The sequence below is a fragment of the Tenrec ecaudatus genome, unplaced genomic scaffold (assembly GCF_050624435.1).
Source record: "Tenrec ecaudatus isolate mTenEca1 unplaced genomic scaffold, mTenEca1.hap1 Scaffold_370, whole genome shotgun sequence".
NCBI lineage: Eukaryota > Metazoa > Chordata > Mammalia > Afrosoricida > Tenrecidae > Tenrec > Tenrec ecaudatus.
Genome location: NW_027459130.1, coordinates 239969 through 257841, shown reverse-complemented (window position 1 = coordinate 257841; position 17873 = coordinate 239969). Strand labels below are relative to the sequence as shown.

The window sequence follows — 17873 nt, the reverse complement described above, 5'->3', positions numbered from 1 at the left end:
GTATTTCCTCTTTATCCTTTACTTTCTCCTTTTTGGGAAGACCATAAGCCTTCCCTTGACCAATACAGGTTGTACTTGAGAGATTGCTTCATCTTGAGTTATTAATCAGGATAATGACAGTCCATTCTTTCAACATGTTTGCCTTAAATATCACCAATGTTAATATGAAGAACTGCTATGAACAACTGCACAGGTATACGCTTTAAAACTCTAGGGGATGCTATTTATGAAGGGGGTATTGTGAGTGGCACATCCCCACCCCACAGTCAGGCACTGCACACATATCAGAGTGTAAGGTGTCCTTTTGTTTCAATCCCAGCAGTGTTCTCTATTTGACACGAACATGGTAACACTTAATACTTAAGGTTGCTCAATACCGTCAAGTGTTTACTCAATAGCAAGTAAGTTTTCCACATGTCACTTGAAGGCCTTATAAATGCTTTATAAATGCACAAATTGGGGTGACCGATTCCCAGTGAAGCTAAAAATAAAAGTCATCTTTCTAGTTTGCCTTTTTCAGTGTCATTTTACCTATGCACCGTCTTCTCTTGAAGTCCTGAACTTCGATGAGGCCTAGTAAAAACCTGACACCACACTATAATTAGATAAAAAGAAAAGATTGGTTAACCTCAACTTCTTTTATATGTTATCTCCTATTTTATTCAAAACAAACAACTAATGTACATGAAAAGTATCTGCATTAAGCCAGGGAGAAAAACGCATTGGTCAATTGTTATAAACACATGTAAAAAAATGCCAAATTTTAATGACAACAACCAGATCAATGTTTTGTAATTTTTCATGGTCAGTAAAGATTTTATTTCACATATATTCACACAAGGCCATAGTTAATTATAAAGTTTAAATTTGATTATCATCATCATATTTTCTTGAGAGTTAAATTTTTGAAGCCCTTTGGATAAATATATAATTATTTCTAAAGATGACATAAAACGCTACCTAAAGTATTAAGTCAATTTTTAAGTTATTAGAAACAGCCAAAATTTTTTCTCTCTTTCATTTTCAATGAGAAAATACCAACAATCTAGGCATTATAAATGTAATAGCTTGCATATTTACTGGATATTTGCTTACCCAAGAGTGGCAGGCAATACATTCAGTTACATTTTAGGAAAGAACACAGTCAGAATAGAGTAGACACTGGCTCTGAAAGGTCAGTAAACACTAAACTAGTGCTGAAGTGCTCTCACCTTTGCCTTCAGCATTGGCTTACTTGAGACTCAGAAGCCCTTAGAAGCAATATGATTTTAATCCCCATCTTCTAAATGAGTTTATTACAATTTGATGGTAACTTGGATCAAGTCCGTTGGCAAATTAGGTAAAGAGCTAGGTCTAGGGCTGTGATTTTCTTCTGTTATTTTTAATACTTCTCTCATGAGCACACCCTTATTTACCGTGGATAAAATTGTAAAGTTTTGTTAGGCTGTCTGGGCGATCTCTTAGTTATGTAACACTTTGTCATTGGGTGTATGCCAGTGACTCTTAAAGAGCTACAGAACATTATCTCATTTAATTCTCTTACAAGTTTAGGGAGGAAGTCCACCTAAGTTATCACAGAGTTTATTGTGTATTTCCAGTTTTGTTATCCTGGTTGACATTTCTTCTCATCTGCAGCCAGCCAAGTTTGTAAAGAATATATCACCTTCTTCTTTTGGTCCTGGGGTGTGTGTGTTAGGTGTGTGTGTTGGGTGTGTGTGTTGGGTGTGTGTGTTGGGTGTGTGTTGGGTGTGTGGTGGTGGTAAATGAATGATAAGAACTAAAATATTTTAAAGTATTAACTGCTCTGTGTTTTGATATGGCCTCAGACTTGTGTCATTTTGGGAACATTCCAAATAGAAATTTTAATTATTATTACCGACCCTCAAAATATAGCTTCCATAATTTTTTATGGTTCTCATCATGCACTGTACATCACGAGGCCATGGAAAAAGAACACTTTAAAATTCATTGCTTGCCATTAGTTAATTTGAAGAATATTTTAGGGATATAATTAACTAGAACTGAAAAGGTATTTAAGAATGTATTACTATATCTTGCCAGGGATTATTTCTCTACAGATTTCACTTATACCAGAGACATAAAATTATTCACGAACAGTAATAACCTTCAGGTTTTAGTTATCAGTTTAATTATGGCAAACTTAAAAGCAGGAGATGGTTGCCTTTTATTTCCTTTCCTTCTTTTTTACTGACCAGACTACATAAAAGGGGTAAGAATTGCTTTTATCATTTATACATACATATTATTTTAATTTGAGTATAGATTTAAATTTTTGAATAAAATTGATTTAAAAACAAGAGCCAATTATATCACATGAGATTTATATAAAAGATGAGCATGAAATAACTTTTAAATTATATTTAATAATTATAAATCATGACAATTTGAAACCTGTAAAACCCTAAATTATATGATCAGATATGAGGCTTGAATTTTAAATATTATCACCTATAAAGTGACTACTTAAGGAGTGGGGAGATCCAATTTATTCTGTGAATTCAGACATGATTTTAATATTTTATAAGGAATAGATCATTGTGAACTTACAGATGCATGAAAATAAAGTCAAAGTTGATCAACAGAAACAGTATCCTTAATGTTTCAATTTTATTTTTTATACTTGCCACATTTTCTTGTTAACTATATCTCTTGTCATCATTGCATCCATAAAATGGGGATGATATTCTAAAGCTTCTTTATAGCAATTGTGTGGATAAACATTGAAGTTTTGAAGAAAAGGAGATTATAAAGTCTCATAGGTAGAGAAAATCATTCATACTCTAAAATAGAACTTGATAGACTTTTCCTTCTGCATACCACTATTAAACTAGAGATCAATTGTCAGCCTAAGAGAATGTATACCATTTCTTTTCCATTGAATTGTAGCATTGAAAGGGACCTTATAGGCCATTGTTTGTCCATCAGGTTATAGGTAAAGTGGTTTTAAAAAAGGAATATGCTATCGAAGTTTAAACATTTATGTATATAGATGTATAGTCGGGCATGACTTTCTTGCCCCTATTCTAGTTTATTTTAACTGTCATATTTCTCCTTTCAAATTAAAAAGAGAGAAGGAATGTGAAAATGTGTATTTTATGATAGTAAAAGCACTATACCACGTTGTGTCAGGAGCATAGACCAGACTAGAAAGAAGCCTAGATGGTGGAAGACCTGAGATGGACTATTTTCAGCTGTGTTGGACAATTGAATTACAACTGTCTGAGCCTCGTTTGCACGGGTACTACATATAAATGTGGCCAAAGTACAGTGCTTTGAAACATTAAATATTAGATTTTTTTCAATAGTTTGGGATTATATTTTAGTGGACTGTAATAGGTGCCTCTTCATCTTGCTGGCATGTTTGGACTAAATCTTCCACTTCATTCCAGTTTTGAGCAATTAATGACCACTTTTGTCCACGATACCTTTTGTGGTAGTAGAATTATTTTCTGATGGACTCTATGTAAAGAGATTCCATTCAAAAACTATATGTTTGAATGCGTCCTTGGGGAAATAATAGGAAAACCTGATTTGGAGTCTGAGATGTAAAAACATTGACAATGGACTGAAGCTGACTCCAATGGGCTGCACATGGTCTCTGTGATACATTTTCTGGTGTGAGCTATCATGGAAATGATTTATTTTTCCCTTGGGCATGAGACACTGTTTTAGCATAAGCTCTGCTGAATCCTGGAGGCTTTGTAGATAGAGAACATGAACACATGCTATAGTAAACGGTGGCATAGCAAGCTAAGCATTTGGACTGCAAGCTGGTTCAAACTAGCCAGCTGTTCCTTCAGAGAAAGATGAGGCTAGCTGACCTCATAACCAGGAGCAGCAGTTCCGTTCTTCCCGATAGGGTCACTGTGAGTTAGAACTGACTCCATGGCAGTGGTTTTATACATGTATACGTGTACACTTACATATATTTCCTTACATTTATGCACAAAGATTAAAAATATTTTATTTAAAGAGTATGCAGGTTCTAGGACACACAAGGTCTGAAAGCATCCACAATGAAGTACAAAATCATTGGAATTGTGACCTATGGTTTGTAAATAAATAAGGAAACAATTGAAAATGAATAGCATTCTCCATATGTACCATATTTGAAGGAGTTAAATGTGTAAGAAGTTATAAGATTGTTTTTACCAGCTCGCTTTCTTTAATTGAATTACCTGGCTAATATAATCAAGTTACTATTTTCCAAGGTGATTCCAATAAGCAGAATTTATTATCTTTGTTTTTAATTATGTGTAGAAATATTAGAGTCTTAAGTAAATGCAGTTTCTTTTTCCGGCGTTATTGATGATGCTGCATCATCTGTTATTTATAGTATTTCCAAGAAAGCACAAGGAAGAGGCAAGGAACACCCATGACTCTGAAATAAATGAGCTCGATTGTTTTAATAACTTTCTTACTGAACGCGTTAAGAGAATGTAGTTCTCAAAACTTTTCCCTTCATTCTAATCATACTATATGCATATATAGTCTATGTCACACAGACACAAGTAAATGTTAGGTCACATGTATGTTGAAAAAACTACTATGTGTAGGGGATAGGGATTTTATCAGGAATAGAGGCTAGTTATAACCTACTAAACATTTACTAGTATATCCTAGATGCAAATGATTACGTGAAAGATTAGCTTTTAATTGAGCAATAATAATTATTAGTAACTTTACACTTGGTATTAAGAAAATATACTTTATATATCATTAACATCTAAATCTATTTCATCCTGAAAAACATGCTGTTTGTAGAGCACCACAGGATCACTTCTCTGGGCAAAGGAAGCTGGTTGTTGGGGAACATCAATCAAACCAGATACTTTAGGGTCAACTATGACCTAAGGAATTGGAGATTATTAATCGAACAGTTAATAAGGAACCATGAGGTAAATTCTGGATTTTCTCTTTAAGATCCGTTTTCAGATGTGAACCCTGGATTTTAATTCTAAATTTCTAACCAGGACAATATTTTTCTGGTTGGCCTCATAGGTTCTCTCAGTCAGTAACCGAGCAGGTTTGATCGACGATGCCTTCAGCCTAGCCAGGTAGGTGTGTTTTCCTATGCAACTACCCAATCAAGACTCACACTAGTGAGACTTTCTCTATTAAACTCAATCGCGTGTATGTTTTGAGTAATCTTTTGAAATAATTTGTTTCATGTGCTCTGGGGGTGGGATATGAATTATAATCATATAATCTTGATCAATAGTTAGCCATAGGGTGTTTCTGAGTCAGAAGAAGCTTGATCAATTTCTACTGAAAATTCGATTGACCACTCTGGAGATTAATAATTGCTTCACCATTTCACTAATTAACTCTACAAAATGGCCATTGCACCATATTTAATGTTTGATAGACTACACTTTTCAGTGTTAGCAGTTTTTTTCTCTTACATAGATTAGTATATCTTTTTAAAATGTGGTGCATTATGAAAAGCTATTGCTTTCAGAAACAGGTAGTTCCAAATTTTGATTAAAAATGCAGATTAAACATCTCAAGAAAAGAGTCATAACAATCTTATAGTAGCATTTTCATTGATATTTTTCATAATTTGTTATACTATTAAAGTAAATTATGCTTTGCATAATTAAATAAAATTATTTAAATTAAATAATTTGAAAATAAACCCAAGTGATTTATTCAGTTTGGAGACGAACTAGTAAAACAGCTCAGTTCTGAATTGTTTGTACTGCTTCACATGCAAATTTTAATTTACTAATTTGATTTTACAAGCTACAGATTAGGACACAGTGGTTCTCTTAACTTAAGTGTTTGTCATTATTCGTTATGTTAATTCTCCTATGATACTGTGAAAACCACCTAGAGATGTCTCGTGCATTAGGCACTGTCTCATAACGGGGCATTAAACTGCTTTCACAGTGTGCACATCCCATCACATAGCAACTTTCTTCTGCATGTTAAAAAGCATATAGTTCCCTAGAGCTTTGTATTTAATCAAAACCAATGAGTCTAAATATCGATCCCAGATAATTACTTTGATAGAGGCAAAATCAAAGCTTGGAATCAGGTTTCAGAAAACAGCACTCATTAAATAAATAATAATATATATAAGGAAAACCTCATTTAAAAAAAGGTAAAGGACTTTCAGTGGTTCTTTTAAAAGAAATTTATATCTGGCCTTTGCTGTTTCCTTGTTAAAGAAGCCAAGAACCAGTATCAATATTTTCTGTTACTTGATGTCAGTGCCTCATTTTGGGTGGAACTTCAGGTTCAAAAATAGCTGCTCACAGAATGCTAAGACTAAGGATCATTTAGCAGCAATAAAATGTCTAATACAGTTGTATTTATTCAAAACAGTTGTTTAATTAGAAGCATTTTTTGCTTACAACCAGGTAATTAAGAATTATTCCATATTACAACATCAACTTATTGGGCAAACATTTAGAAATAATAGAGATTGAGAGGATCTCCTTAGATACCGATGTGTGAAAATAATGATTAAGAGGTATTTTTTGCTTGAAAGTATGATGTAAAGACTTTAAAGTATGTTTTAGATACAGTGGAAAGATTAAGTCGACATAGAAGTTCCAAAAAATCCAGAAAGTCAATGAGCATACACTTACTCCAATATTTCACCCAGAGAAAATCAAGACAAGCAAGTAGTGCAATAGATTACCACAGAAAGTTAAAGTAGCTAGAAGAAAACTTATATCATGAACTAACAATTACCTGAAACTTAAAAGGCACCAGACACAAATCTGTGTACAGTTATTCATTTAATGAATAATTGATAAAGCCTTATGAAATATGTAGGATTGGTTGTTGCTGCTGTCGGTGCCCTTATGTCTGTTCTGACGTACAGTTACCCCATGTAAAACAGGACACAACATGCCAGTCCCGTGCCGCGCTCCCCCTCTGTTCTTATGTCCAATCCTATTGTTGCACCACAGCGTCAAGACGTCTTTGTCTCTGCTCCTCTGCTTTACCAAGTGTGCTATTCCTTTCTAGGGGCGGGTCTCCATCATGCCCATAGTAAATGAGATGAAGTTCAAGCAGCATTATGGCTGCCCATCTTCTGAGACAGATTGGTTTATTCACTTCACATGCATTGTATTCTCAATATTTTCTTGCCAGCACCATGATTCAAATGTGTTGACTCTTCTTCAGTCTTCCTTATTCAGTGTCCAACTTATCATGGTCACATGCGTGTGAGGTAATTGAAAAGACCATGGCACCTTAGTCCTCAAAGTAACATCCTTGCCTTTCAAAAGTTTGTTTTTTATATGTCGAATGATCCTGTTACTGTTTTATAAATAAGGAAGCTGAGGATCAGAGAAGTCGTTGAACCTGACCACGTAACGCTGCTAGCAATTAACAGGGCACGTGTGTACATCCAACTTGTAGGACGGTCGAACCCATACTGTTAAAAAGGACAAGAGTCTACACTTCAACAGCAATGCCATTTATTTTAATAAAAGGGAAGTTTACTTTAGAAAACTGAAGGACTTTAAAAAGACATTTCTATAAAGAGGGGGAACCCCCGCCCCCCAAATGGAGAAAAAAGCCCCACTGGGCATAACTTTCACACTATGCATTTTTCTTGGTAGGTGAGTAACTTGCTCTTAGCGCACCCAGTGGCGTCACCTGGGAAAGTTCTTTCTGGTCTCAGTGAAATTTTTTTTTTTTTTGTAGAAGTAATATCACTGGAAATCAGTTTTTCTTTTGGCCAATTTAAGAGACCAGGATGCAGTTGTGAAATTTTATTTCCTGCCTGGAAAATATGCTTCAGAAACTCAAGTGTATGAATGCTTTTCTTATTTCAAGAAAGGTAAAATGCCGATTGATGATAAAACTCATTCTAGACATCCGTCGACATCTCAAAAAGACAAAAATGTTGACTCATAATCCACTTGGAGTTCCTTCCACCAGGTCAGATTATTAATCAAGCTTTCTATTTAGAGGTTCTGAAATGATAGAGTAACTGTGCCACAAAAAAGACCTTATTTGTGGCAGATGGGACTCTGGTTCTGCCACCACAACAATGCACCTGCTCAGGTAGCCATCTCAGTGTGCCAATTTGGGGTGAAAAAACAGCATGCCCCTCTGGCCCCATGCATCTTAACTCACCTGACCTCACTCTGTGCACCTTCTTTTTATGTCCGTGAATCCAGAGGGACATGAAAGGACAGCAATTTGATGACACAGAAGGTGAAGAAAATAATGAGGGAGGTACTGTCAGCCATCCGAACAGATGACTTTTAATGTTTCCAAGAATAGAATCACAAATATGACAAATGTGTTAAGGGTAATGGAGAGTACTTTGAAGGTGATAAAGGTTGTTTTATTTAAAAATTTTAAATTTATAGTTTTGAAAAATAAATTCCATTTATTTTTTCCCTTTAGTGGGTACCTTCTCGTATTCTGAAAGTTTTAGAATGCTTATGAGAAAACAAGTAGTGATATTTTAAAGACAGAGAGCAAAAGAAAATGGAAAATATGTGAATATTTTTCACTCATTCACATTAACATGTTAATTTTAAATGTAATATTTAAAATATTTATAACCTTTGTCTGTCTGTTAGAATATTATTAGAAATATATCCCCTAATTTATATTCCTTGTTGACTGAGTCAGAACATTGCTTTCCATTTTAATTTTGGAAGTCTTAAACACTTGAAACAAACCATTTTATTCTCATTTATTAAAATTCACCAGGGAATATGCAAATGTTATTAGAGCAATAATTATGAATTTTTAAAATGATCATGAGATACCTTCATTTTAACATATGTAGTTGTAAACAAAGCCACATGGATGTAACACCCAAGAATCAAATCTCCTCAATGTGTGGAAAGGCAGATAGGGAAGCTCCGTATCCTTATCCAGAATTAGAACAAGGCAAACTATGGAACAGACCATCAATTGCTATTGTGCAAGTTCAAATTGAAACTGAAAAAGATGAGAACAAGTCTAGTAGGATAAAAATATAAGAGTATTCAGGTGAGTATATCCCACCTGAATTTAGAGAATATCTCAATAATAGCCTTGCAGCATTGCCTGATCATTAATGATAAAAGACTAGATGATTCTGGGATGACATCATGAGCATCATAGATGAAGGGAGCAAAAGGTCATTAAAAAGACAGGAAAGATAGAAGACATCAAAGTAGATGTCAGAAGGGACTCTGAACCTTGCTATTTATTGATCATAGAGCAACTAAAGCAAATGGAAAAATTAAAGACAAAGTAAAAGCTGACTTGAAAGTTTTATAGGCTCGCTCAAGAAGACAAGTGAAGCATTATGATGAATATGCATGAACATTCAGTTAGAAATCCTACACAGAACAACATGCAGCATTTTTCAAAATGAAATAAATAAGGAAAAAACTCAAGCCTTGAGCGAAAATACCAAAGGATTCTATGGAAAATATGCTTAATAATGCAGGAAGTATTAAAATAAGAATGAAAGAATCATAGTTACTGTACCCAAAAATTTGGTCACATTCAACCATTTTAGAGGTAGCATCTTAATCAAGAACCTATAGTATAACAGGAAGAAGCCCAAGCTTCACTGAAAATATTGAAGAAAAAAAAAGATTCAGGAACGGACAGAATAGCAATTGAGATATTTCAATAACTAGCCATAAGCTGGAAACACTCCCTCATCCATGTCAAGTATTATAGGAAACAGCTACCCCATCAACCAACTGGAAGAAATTCATGTATTTGCTCATTCCAAAGAAAAGTGGCCTAATATGTTGTGTAAATTATTAAAACAAAATCATAATATCACATGAAAGTAAATTTTTGCTGATAATAAGTTTAAAATAGTTATAACAATACATAGAGAAAAGACAGAAATTCAAGCTGGATTGAGAAGAGGATGTGAGATGAACTATATGATTGTAGATATCAGATGGATGCGTTTTGTTGACAATGCACAGGCATTTGATTGTGTATCCCAAAACAACCTATGGATTACTCTACGAAGAATACTTAATAGCTCTCATGCAGAGCCTATAGAAAGACCCAGAAGCAGTCACTGGGCAATCAAGGGGATGCTGAGAAAAATGATCCCAGAAGCCAGACTGCAAGAAGAATGCACCATCATGATTGTAAAAAGGCTCATAAACAACTTTCCATATGCAGATGGCACACCTTGTTTGCCAGCAGTCAAGAGGACCTGAAGCATTTACTGATTAAGATAAAAGGCTACAGCATTCAGCATGGATTGTACTTCTCCCTAAGGAAAAAATAAATCCTCACAATTCTGCCTAATGAAAAATAAATACAACTGAACTAATAGGGACATCATGATAAATGGAAGGCGGTGGTGGGGAGAATTGAAATTGTGAATCATTTTGTTTTATTTGATACCACAATTACACTCATGCAAAGAAGCAATCGAGACATCAATTAAATCTGTAAAAGGATTATTTAATATGTTAAAGAGCAAAGATGTCACTTGCAGGATTAAAGTGTGCCTTATCAAAGTCATGATATTTTCAATCTCTTCATGTGCATGAGAAAGATGGACACAGACTGGAGAATAATGAGTCATTTGAATATGGTATTGACAAAGAATATTGTATTTACCTGGGTTGCCAGAAAAAGTGACCAGACTGTCTTTGAAACAGTACAGACCAAATGCTTCTTCAAGGTAAGGCTGGTGAGACTTACGTCAAGTACTTTGAACGTGTCATCAGGAGGGGCTAGTCCACAGTTGAGAGTGAGTGAAAAAGAAAAAGGTACTCATGTGCAGAGTGAAATTACTCCATCAATATTTCAAGGCTGGTACCATTGGAAAGCAGATAGCCAGGCCTTCTTCTCAGAAAGTTCCGGATAAATTTGATCCACCAACCTTTGGGTTAGTAGCTGAACGCTTCCTATTTGCACCACTTGGGTACTTACTCTTCTACAGGTGGGAACTCCAACTGTGAAAATGAACCCAAGTTCCTGTCTGGCATCAGAGGAGCTGCTAGAACATTTCACAGTTGCCCACCGCTGAGATTATCTGGGAGAATTACTGACCTTCAATCCAAAGTAGCTAGTGCTTTGGCAGGAACAAAATGTCTCCTCCGAGGAGCCCTGGTGGCATAGTAATCACTCATCAGCCTGCTAATGGTAAAGCCAGCAGCCAGAAATCACCATCTGCTCCTGGAGTGAAAGCTAGGACTTAATACTCCCAAGAAGAATTAAAGCAGTGGTTCTCAACCTGTGGGTCGCAACTCCTGTGGGGGTGGAACGGCCCTTTCACAGAGGTCTCCTGATTCAAAACAGTAGCAAAATGACAGTGATGAAGTGGCAATGAAAATAATTCTATGAGAGGACCTGATGCAAAGGGCTTAAGTGGAGAGCAAATGCTTTGAGAATGATTGGGGCAGGGAATGTATGAATGTGCTTTATACAATTGATGTATGTATACGTATGGATTGTGATAAGAGTTGTATGAGTCCCTAATAAAATGTAAAAAAAGAAAAAAAGAAAGATCAATAAATAAAACTGAGAAAAATTTTAAAAAGAGTTGTATGAGCCCCTAATAAAATGTTGGTTTTTTTTTTTTTAAAGAAAAGAAAAGAATTCTGTGGTTGGGGGGTCACTCCCCCATGAGGAACTGTGTGACAGGATCACAGCATTAGGAAGGTGGAGCACCACTGTGTTCGAGTCTCAGAAACCTCCAGGCACGGTTCCATCTTGTCCTATAGGGTTGCTCTGAGTCGCCATCAACTCGATGGCAGTGAGTTTGGTGTGGGGTTTCATTGCCAAAATGGTTGCAATGATCCCACACAGGAAAGGTTGTAAGAGTGCGCAGTGTTTCTTTCTGTTGTGCTTGTCACTACGAGTTGGAATTAACTCTGAGGCACTAACCACAAGAAATCCAAACTCAGATTTAATTGGGGAAATGTTTTGCATTTACTTGGACTTGCAGGACATACATATTTTAGTATATGCTAGTAAATTCTCTAATTATGTTATTTAATCTATTGTCAACCTTTGGAGTCTGACTACATCCTGCTCCATTAAGCATGTTCAAAGAGACTGAGTAGAAGATAGCAAATATTCATGAAATTCTCGAAGGATCTCATTCATACTTCTCAGTAAAAGCACTTCATGAACTGGTCACTATCAAAATTGTATAGCTGAGAAATCAAGGTTAAAAGTCACTCAGCTCAGCAAAAATTGGGCAGCTCTTAAGTTAGGGATGGGGGATAACCTCAAACAATTGAGCAGCAGTTGTTCTGACCCCAAATCATAGGAATTTTGCCCAGTATTTGAAAATTCTTAAATCCCCGTTTGCTTAGTCAATTGAAGATATAAGTATTCATTTAAAAAATGGTTCTACTTAAAAAAAAAGCCTTGTCTACCCTCCCCAGCAAGAATAGGTATTTTTTTAGCAAGTCCAGTGTGTGTTTGTGTGTGTGTGTGTGTGTGTGTGTGTGTGTGTGTGTGTGTGTGTGTGTGAGAGAGAGAGAGAGAGAGAGAGAGAGAGAGAGAGAGAGACAGATTTGCCAATTGGAAATCCTAGGGGGTAATTCTGTATTGTTCTATATACTTCGTGTGAACTGGCAACATGCTTGGTAGAGGAGCACTGATGACATAGTGCTTACCTGTTGGTCTGAAATCTGAAAGGTCAGCAGTTTGAAATCACCAACTTCTACACAGGATTGAAAGATGAGGCTTTCAATTCCTGTCAAGAGTTACAGTCTCAGTGCTGTCCTCTGAAGTGCATTCTTCTAGCGAAGGGGTGGGGGTGTCCACATAGTTGGGTTTGGGGCTGACCCCGCACACCTGTCTATCGGTTCCCTGGTACATGCCGGTATGTTGTAGTCACATCTTGGCACATGGGGTTGAAGACTGGTCTCTCTCCTACAGCCTGGGGAGAGGGGCACATCTGATTAGAGCACACAGGAGAAAGGAAAAGGGATGGAGAGGGAGGGGAACTCATCCTGGCCCAGCAAGCCCCAAGGACGATATTTCTGCACAGATCAGACAATGCACAGAGAGGACCATAGGGCTGGCCCCACTATGAGGCACAACGTCCCTCACTGAGCCATAGCGCTAAGGGGGACAACACTGCAGACACAGTGCATGTGCCAGTCTGACCCCATCACCCTGGAGGGAAACACCGAAGGCATGCAACAGAGTAGCAAGGGGAACAAAGTGGTGAAATCTCCAGTGAATACAAAAAATAGACTTTGGAGACAGAATGTGAGACCCCATCACACTTGACTAGAAAGCACTCTTAAAGGCTAGCAAAGAGACCTTGAACTATTTAGAGGCTTTTCCACTTTTATCAGTGGCTTTCTTTTTGGTTTTGGTTATTTTATTGTTTTGTTGATTTTGACTTCCTTTGTTGTCTCTTTTGGCTTTGCCTGGTTTTTGTGCTTATTAATGTCTCTGCATGTCTTCTATCTAAATAAGATAGGTGGGATAAACAATTCGGAGAAGATAAGAATGGACTGATGATTCTGGAGGGATACTGGAGAAAGGGAGGTGGGAGAAAGGAAGGGGATGAGATACCAACCCAGGGATAAGAGAACAAGAAGTGAACTAAAATCAATGGAGAGAAAGACTTCAGATGCCTAGTGGGCCCTAACCAAGGGCAATGTAGCAGCAAGGATTACTAAACCCAAATGAAGGCCTAACATGAACATGATGGTGGGACAAGAGGAACGTAAAAGGAAATAGAGGAAAGAACCAGGAGGCGCAAAGAACATTTATAGATGTCTAAATACAGGCATGTACATATGTAAATATATAATGAGAGGGGAATAGATCTATGTACATATATCTATATGTTAAGAATTAAGGTTGTAGATGGACATCGGGCCTCGACTCAAGTACTCCCTCAATACAGGAACATTTTTTTTCTAATAATCTGGCATTCTGTGATGCTCACCTTCCCAACAAAATCACTGAAGACAAAATGAGTGCATAAGCAAATGTGGTGAAGAAAGCTGATGGTGCCCGGGTATCAAATGATATACCATCTGGGGTCTTAAAAGCTTGAAGATAAACAAGTGGTCATATAGTTGAGAAGCCACAAAGCCCACATGGAAGAAACACACCAGCCTGTGCGATCATGATGTGTCAAAAGGATCAGGTATTAGGCATCTAAGACCCAGAACAAAATTATACTCAATGTGAATGGGAGTGGGGGGTTGGGGGGAGAAGTAGAGACCCAAAGCCCGTAGGTAGACAATTGGACATCCCCTCACAGAAGGGTCACAAGGAAGAGATGAGCCAGTGCAGTAGAGCACCATTGAAACACACAACTTTCCTCTAATTCTTTAATGCTTCCTTCCCCCACACTATCATGACCTCAATTCTACCTTACAAATCGGATTAGACCAAAACATGCACAGTGCTACATATAAGAGCCTGCAACACAGGGAATCCATAAACCCCTCTGGGCCAACAATGAGAATAGAGATACCAGGAGGATAAGGGGAAGGTGAGGGGAGAAAGGAGAAATCGATCACAAGGATCAACATAAACCCCCTCCCATGGGGACAAACAACAGAAAACTGTGTGAGGGGCAACAGAGGAAGATTTAAGATATGAAAATAATAATATATAACTCATCAAGAGTTCAGGAGGGTGGTGGGTAGGGGGGGAGGGAGAAAAATGAGGAGCTGATATGAAGGGCTCAAGTAGAAAGAAAATGCTTTGAAAATGAGGATGGCAGCATCTGTGCAAATGGGCTCGACACAATAGATGATTGTATGGATTGTGATCAGAGATGTAAGAGCCCCCAATAAAAGTAATTAAAAAAAAGTTACAGTCTTTGAAACTCAAAGGGACCGTTCTACGCTGCCCTATAGACTCGCTGTGGGTCTGCATTGACTGGGTTGCAGTGGGTTAGAGTGAGTTAGATGAGTGTAGCCTTATCCTGAGGATAGTGCATTATCTCATCCTTATACTACTGCTTGCTACTCCAGTCCATAGTGCAATGTTGTATTTGTGTGTGTTGTTGAATTAATCAGTCATTGATTGTTGAAAGGATCGACTTCTATGCAACTCTTTTCAGTAAACTGCTCTAGGTATTCTTATTTATGGCTATATTAAAATATATAAGTAACCACTGAACGCTTTCTAATTGTCAAGACTAAAACAAAACATAAATATAGTATGAAAACCTTCTTTTGCTCTTGCTCCATACTCATTTAACCCTCCTCAGATGTGAAAGTACTAATACTATATGCTCATTCATTCTTTGTATTTTCACAGGGTTTAATATTTACATATGAAAGCATTCGTTCTCTACTCTCATTTGTAAAAATATGTCTGGAGAGTTTGATTCTAATTTTTCAGTACTATAATCATGACTGCAGTGAATATTTTGAACAATCTTTTATTATAAAAATGACTTATTAATTTGTTATTGTAAGTGGAATATTTGATACAAAATGTATAAACACTTTGATACATTCCAAGAGATTCTACCAGTGTAAAGGTTCATCAACCACGCACCTAAAAATTCCAATTCCCTCACAACTCAAAGCGAATACAATAGGTAGTATAAATACTTTTAAGTTTTTAACGTTTAGCAAATGTGATTATGCATCCTTCCAAATGTATTTGTGAATTTTGATTTTTATTCTGTGAAGTGTTTTCTGATTAATGAAGGATTAAAGCATAATAGAAAATCAACAAAGGGTTTTTTCTTTTATCCTACTTTATTTTCATTGTTGTGGGTATCTGGGATGTTAATCCTTTTTCCAGGCTACATTTTATTGGATGTTTTCACAGTACTATGTTGATTTCTTTATTTTAACTTTGTTGGGTAGTTTACATTCAAAGAATGTTCAAAATTGTCAAACTATTCCTTTTGTGGCTCTCTAGGTCTACTGTCCATAGAAGGCTCCCCTAAGAATTTAGAATATCTTTGTACTTCAGTTGTTACTTTAGTTTGCAATACAATTCGTCAACTCTTTCTTCTCTTTTATTATACGGGATAAAATGTAGATCTAATTTCCTTTAGCATTAACACACTCATAACCAGTTATTTTAATTAATTTTAAGCACTTTTATTTGGTAATTTTATATAATATCTTACTATTTACAGGGGATTGTCATTGGTCTGTTGGTATTCTTTTGGGCTTTGTTTTTGTTGTTGTTTGGCTCCCATACTGTGTGGTTCTCTTTACATTACTGTATAGGATGGCATCATTGGTAAGCATTTCCTGTTGCTCTTCTTTGAAACCTGACAGTTTTTCTCTTATTAGCAATTTTGTAATCAGTTTGGCATATTACATTAAAACTCTATTTTGACTTTGACTGAATATGCATGGGATGTATGAAATACTGTATGGAGAGTAACGTTCTTATTTCGATATGTTACAGAGGGAATTGTTCTCTTTACACACTTATCACAGCCCAGTTGTGCTTGCTTGTGTATAGGTAAACAATTACTCAGTTACTTCCAAATCAGATTATATTATGTCTCGATCTTTGAAATCAGTGATAAAATACCTAAATATTTTGATCATTGTTTTATTTGGTTTAGTTTCTTTTATTTTTGGAGGCAATATTTTAGATTGGGAAGGTATGCCAACGAGTAAGACAGATTCACTCTTCTCAAGACGCTCAACTCACAGTCTACTAGGGAAGATATTCAGTAGCTAAGTAGAATATTCAATATAGAAATGCTTTGGATAAGTATTACAAAATCATTGAGTAAATGTCACTTATTTCTGCACAGACAGTGATAACTTATGGCACTCTTAATGCGACGTTCTTTTAAAATACATAATATATAGTTTGGTCTGCAAAGTTTAAGGAAGATAGCATATTAAGAGAATAAAAGTTTACCATGGGGATCCATTAAAAGATTAAACACAGGTATGTGGGAGCAAACACATTTATAAAGTAGATGGCTTGTGGCAGGAGAGTGATTCATGCTATCCCTTGTGTAAAGTGGAGATTTAAAATTTCTTAGAAATGGAAGTGGTGTCTAGATAGCTGATCTAAATATAACCCCCTCCCTAGGGCATGGACAACTGAAAAAGTGAGTGAAGGGAGACATGGGACAGTGTAAGACATGAAAAAATATATATTATGAAGGGTATGGAAGGGAGAGTGGGGGGAGGGAGGCGAAAAAAACAAGAAGCTGATACCAAGGGCTCAAGTAGAAAGAAAATGTTTTGAGAATGATGATAGCAACACATGTACAAATGTGCTTGACACAATGGATGGATGGATGGATGGATGGATTCGGATAAGAGTTGTATGAGCATCCAATAAAGTGATTTATTAAAAAATATTTTTGAGCTTAGTGTTTGATAAAAACTGAAAATTAGAAGAAAATGAAATAGGAATCAGTAATAACAAAAGGGCTGGCTATTTAAACTTATTCACATGCTCTGAGCACAGTTTTCAAAAATATGTGTATATTAATGCTTCATTGACCTATGGTATTTAATAACATATTTTAAAATACATGAAAATTATTTGGAAAATTTGTTCATAGTCTAAAGCCATCCAGAGATTGCTTTTAGTTGTTGCTCGGTACAATCGAATTGCTTCCTGCTCACAGCGACACTGTGCACCAGACTCACAGTGCTTGTTAGGTTGGGACCCTTTGTTGCTGCCACTTTGTCACTCCATCGGGCTTCTCATCTTTGTCAGTGCCCTCAGACTTCACCAAATAGATGTCCTTCTCCACAAATTGGTTTATCCTGATCACGTGTTCAAAGTATGTACAATGAAGTCTGATCATGCTTGCATCTAGAGGGCATACTTTTAAGATTGATGTGTTGGTTCTCTTGGCAGTCCATCGCACTTTTCAATAGTCCTCACCAGCACTGTATTCAAATGTATCTATTCTTCTGTATTATTTATTACTGGGTAGATAACTCTCACCTGCATAAGAATCT

General features: G+C 36.3%; 1 protein-coding gene across 2 annotated transcripts in view; it reads left to right on the top strand.

Annotated features, from left to right (window-relative positions):
• LOC142436502 (thyrotropin-releasing hormone-degrading ectoenzyme-like) overlaps window positions 1-17873 on the top strand; it is a 283596-nt gene that overhangs the window by 27537 nt on the left and 238186 nt on the right. For both annotated transcript variants that reach the window (XM_075540114.1, XM_075540113.1), the window contains exons 5-6: window positions 4786-4919; window positions 5023-5078. In XM_075540114.1, coding sequence (XP_075396229.1) covers window positions 4786-4919; window positions 5023-5078 — 190 coding nt within the window. The remainder of the gene's footprint in view (window positions 1-4785; window positions 4920-5022; window positions 5079-17873) is intronic.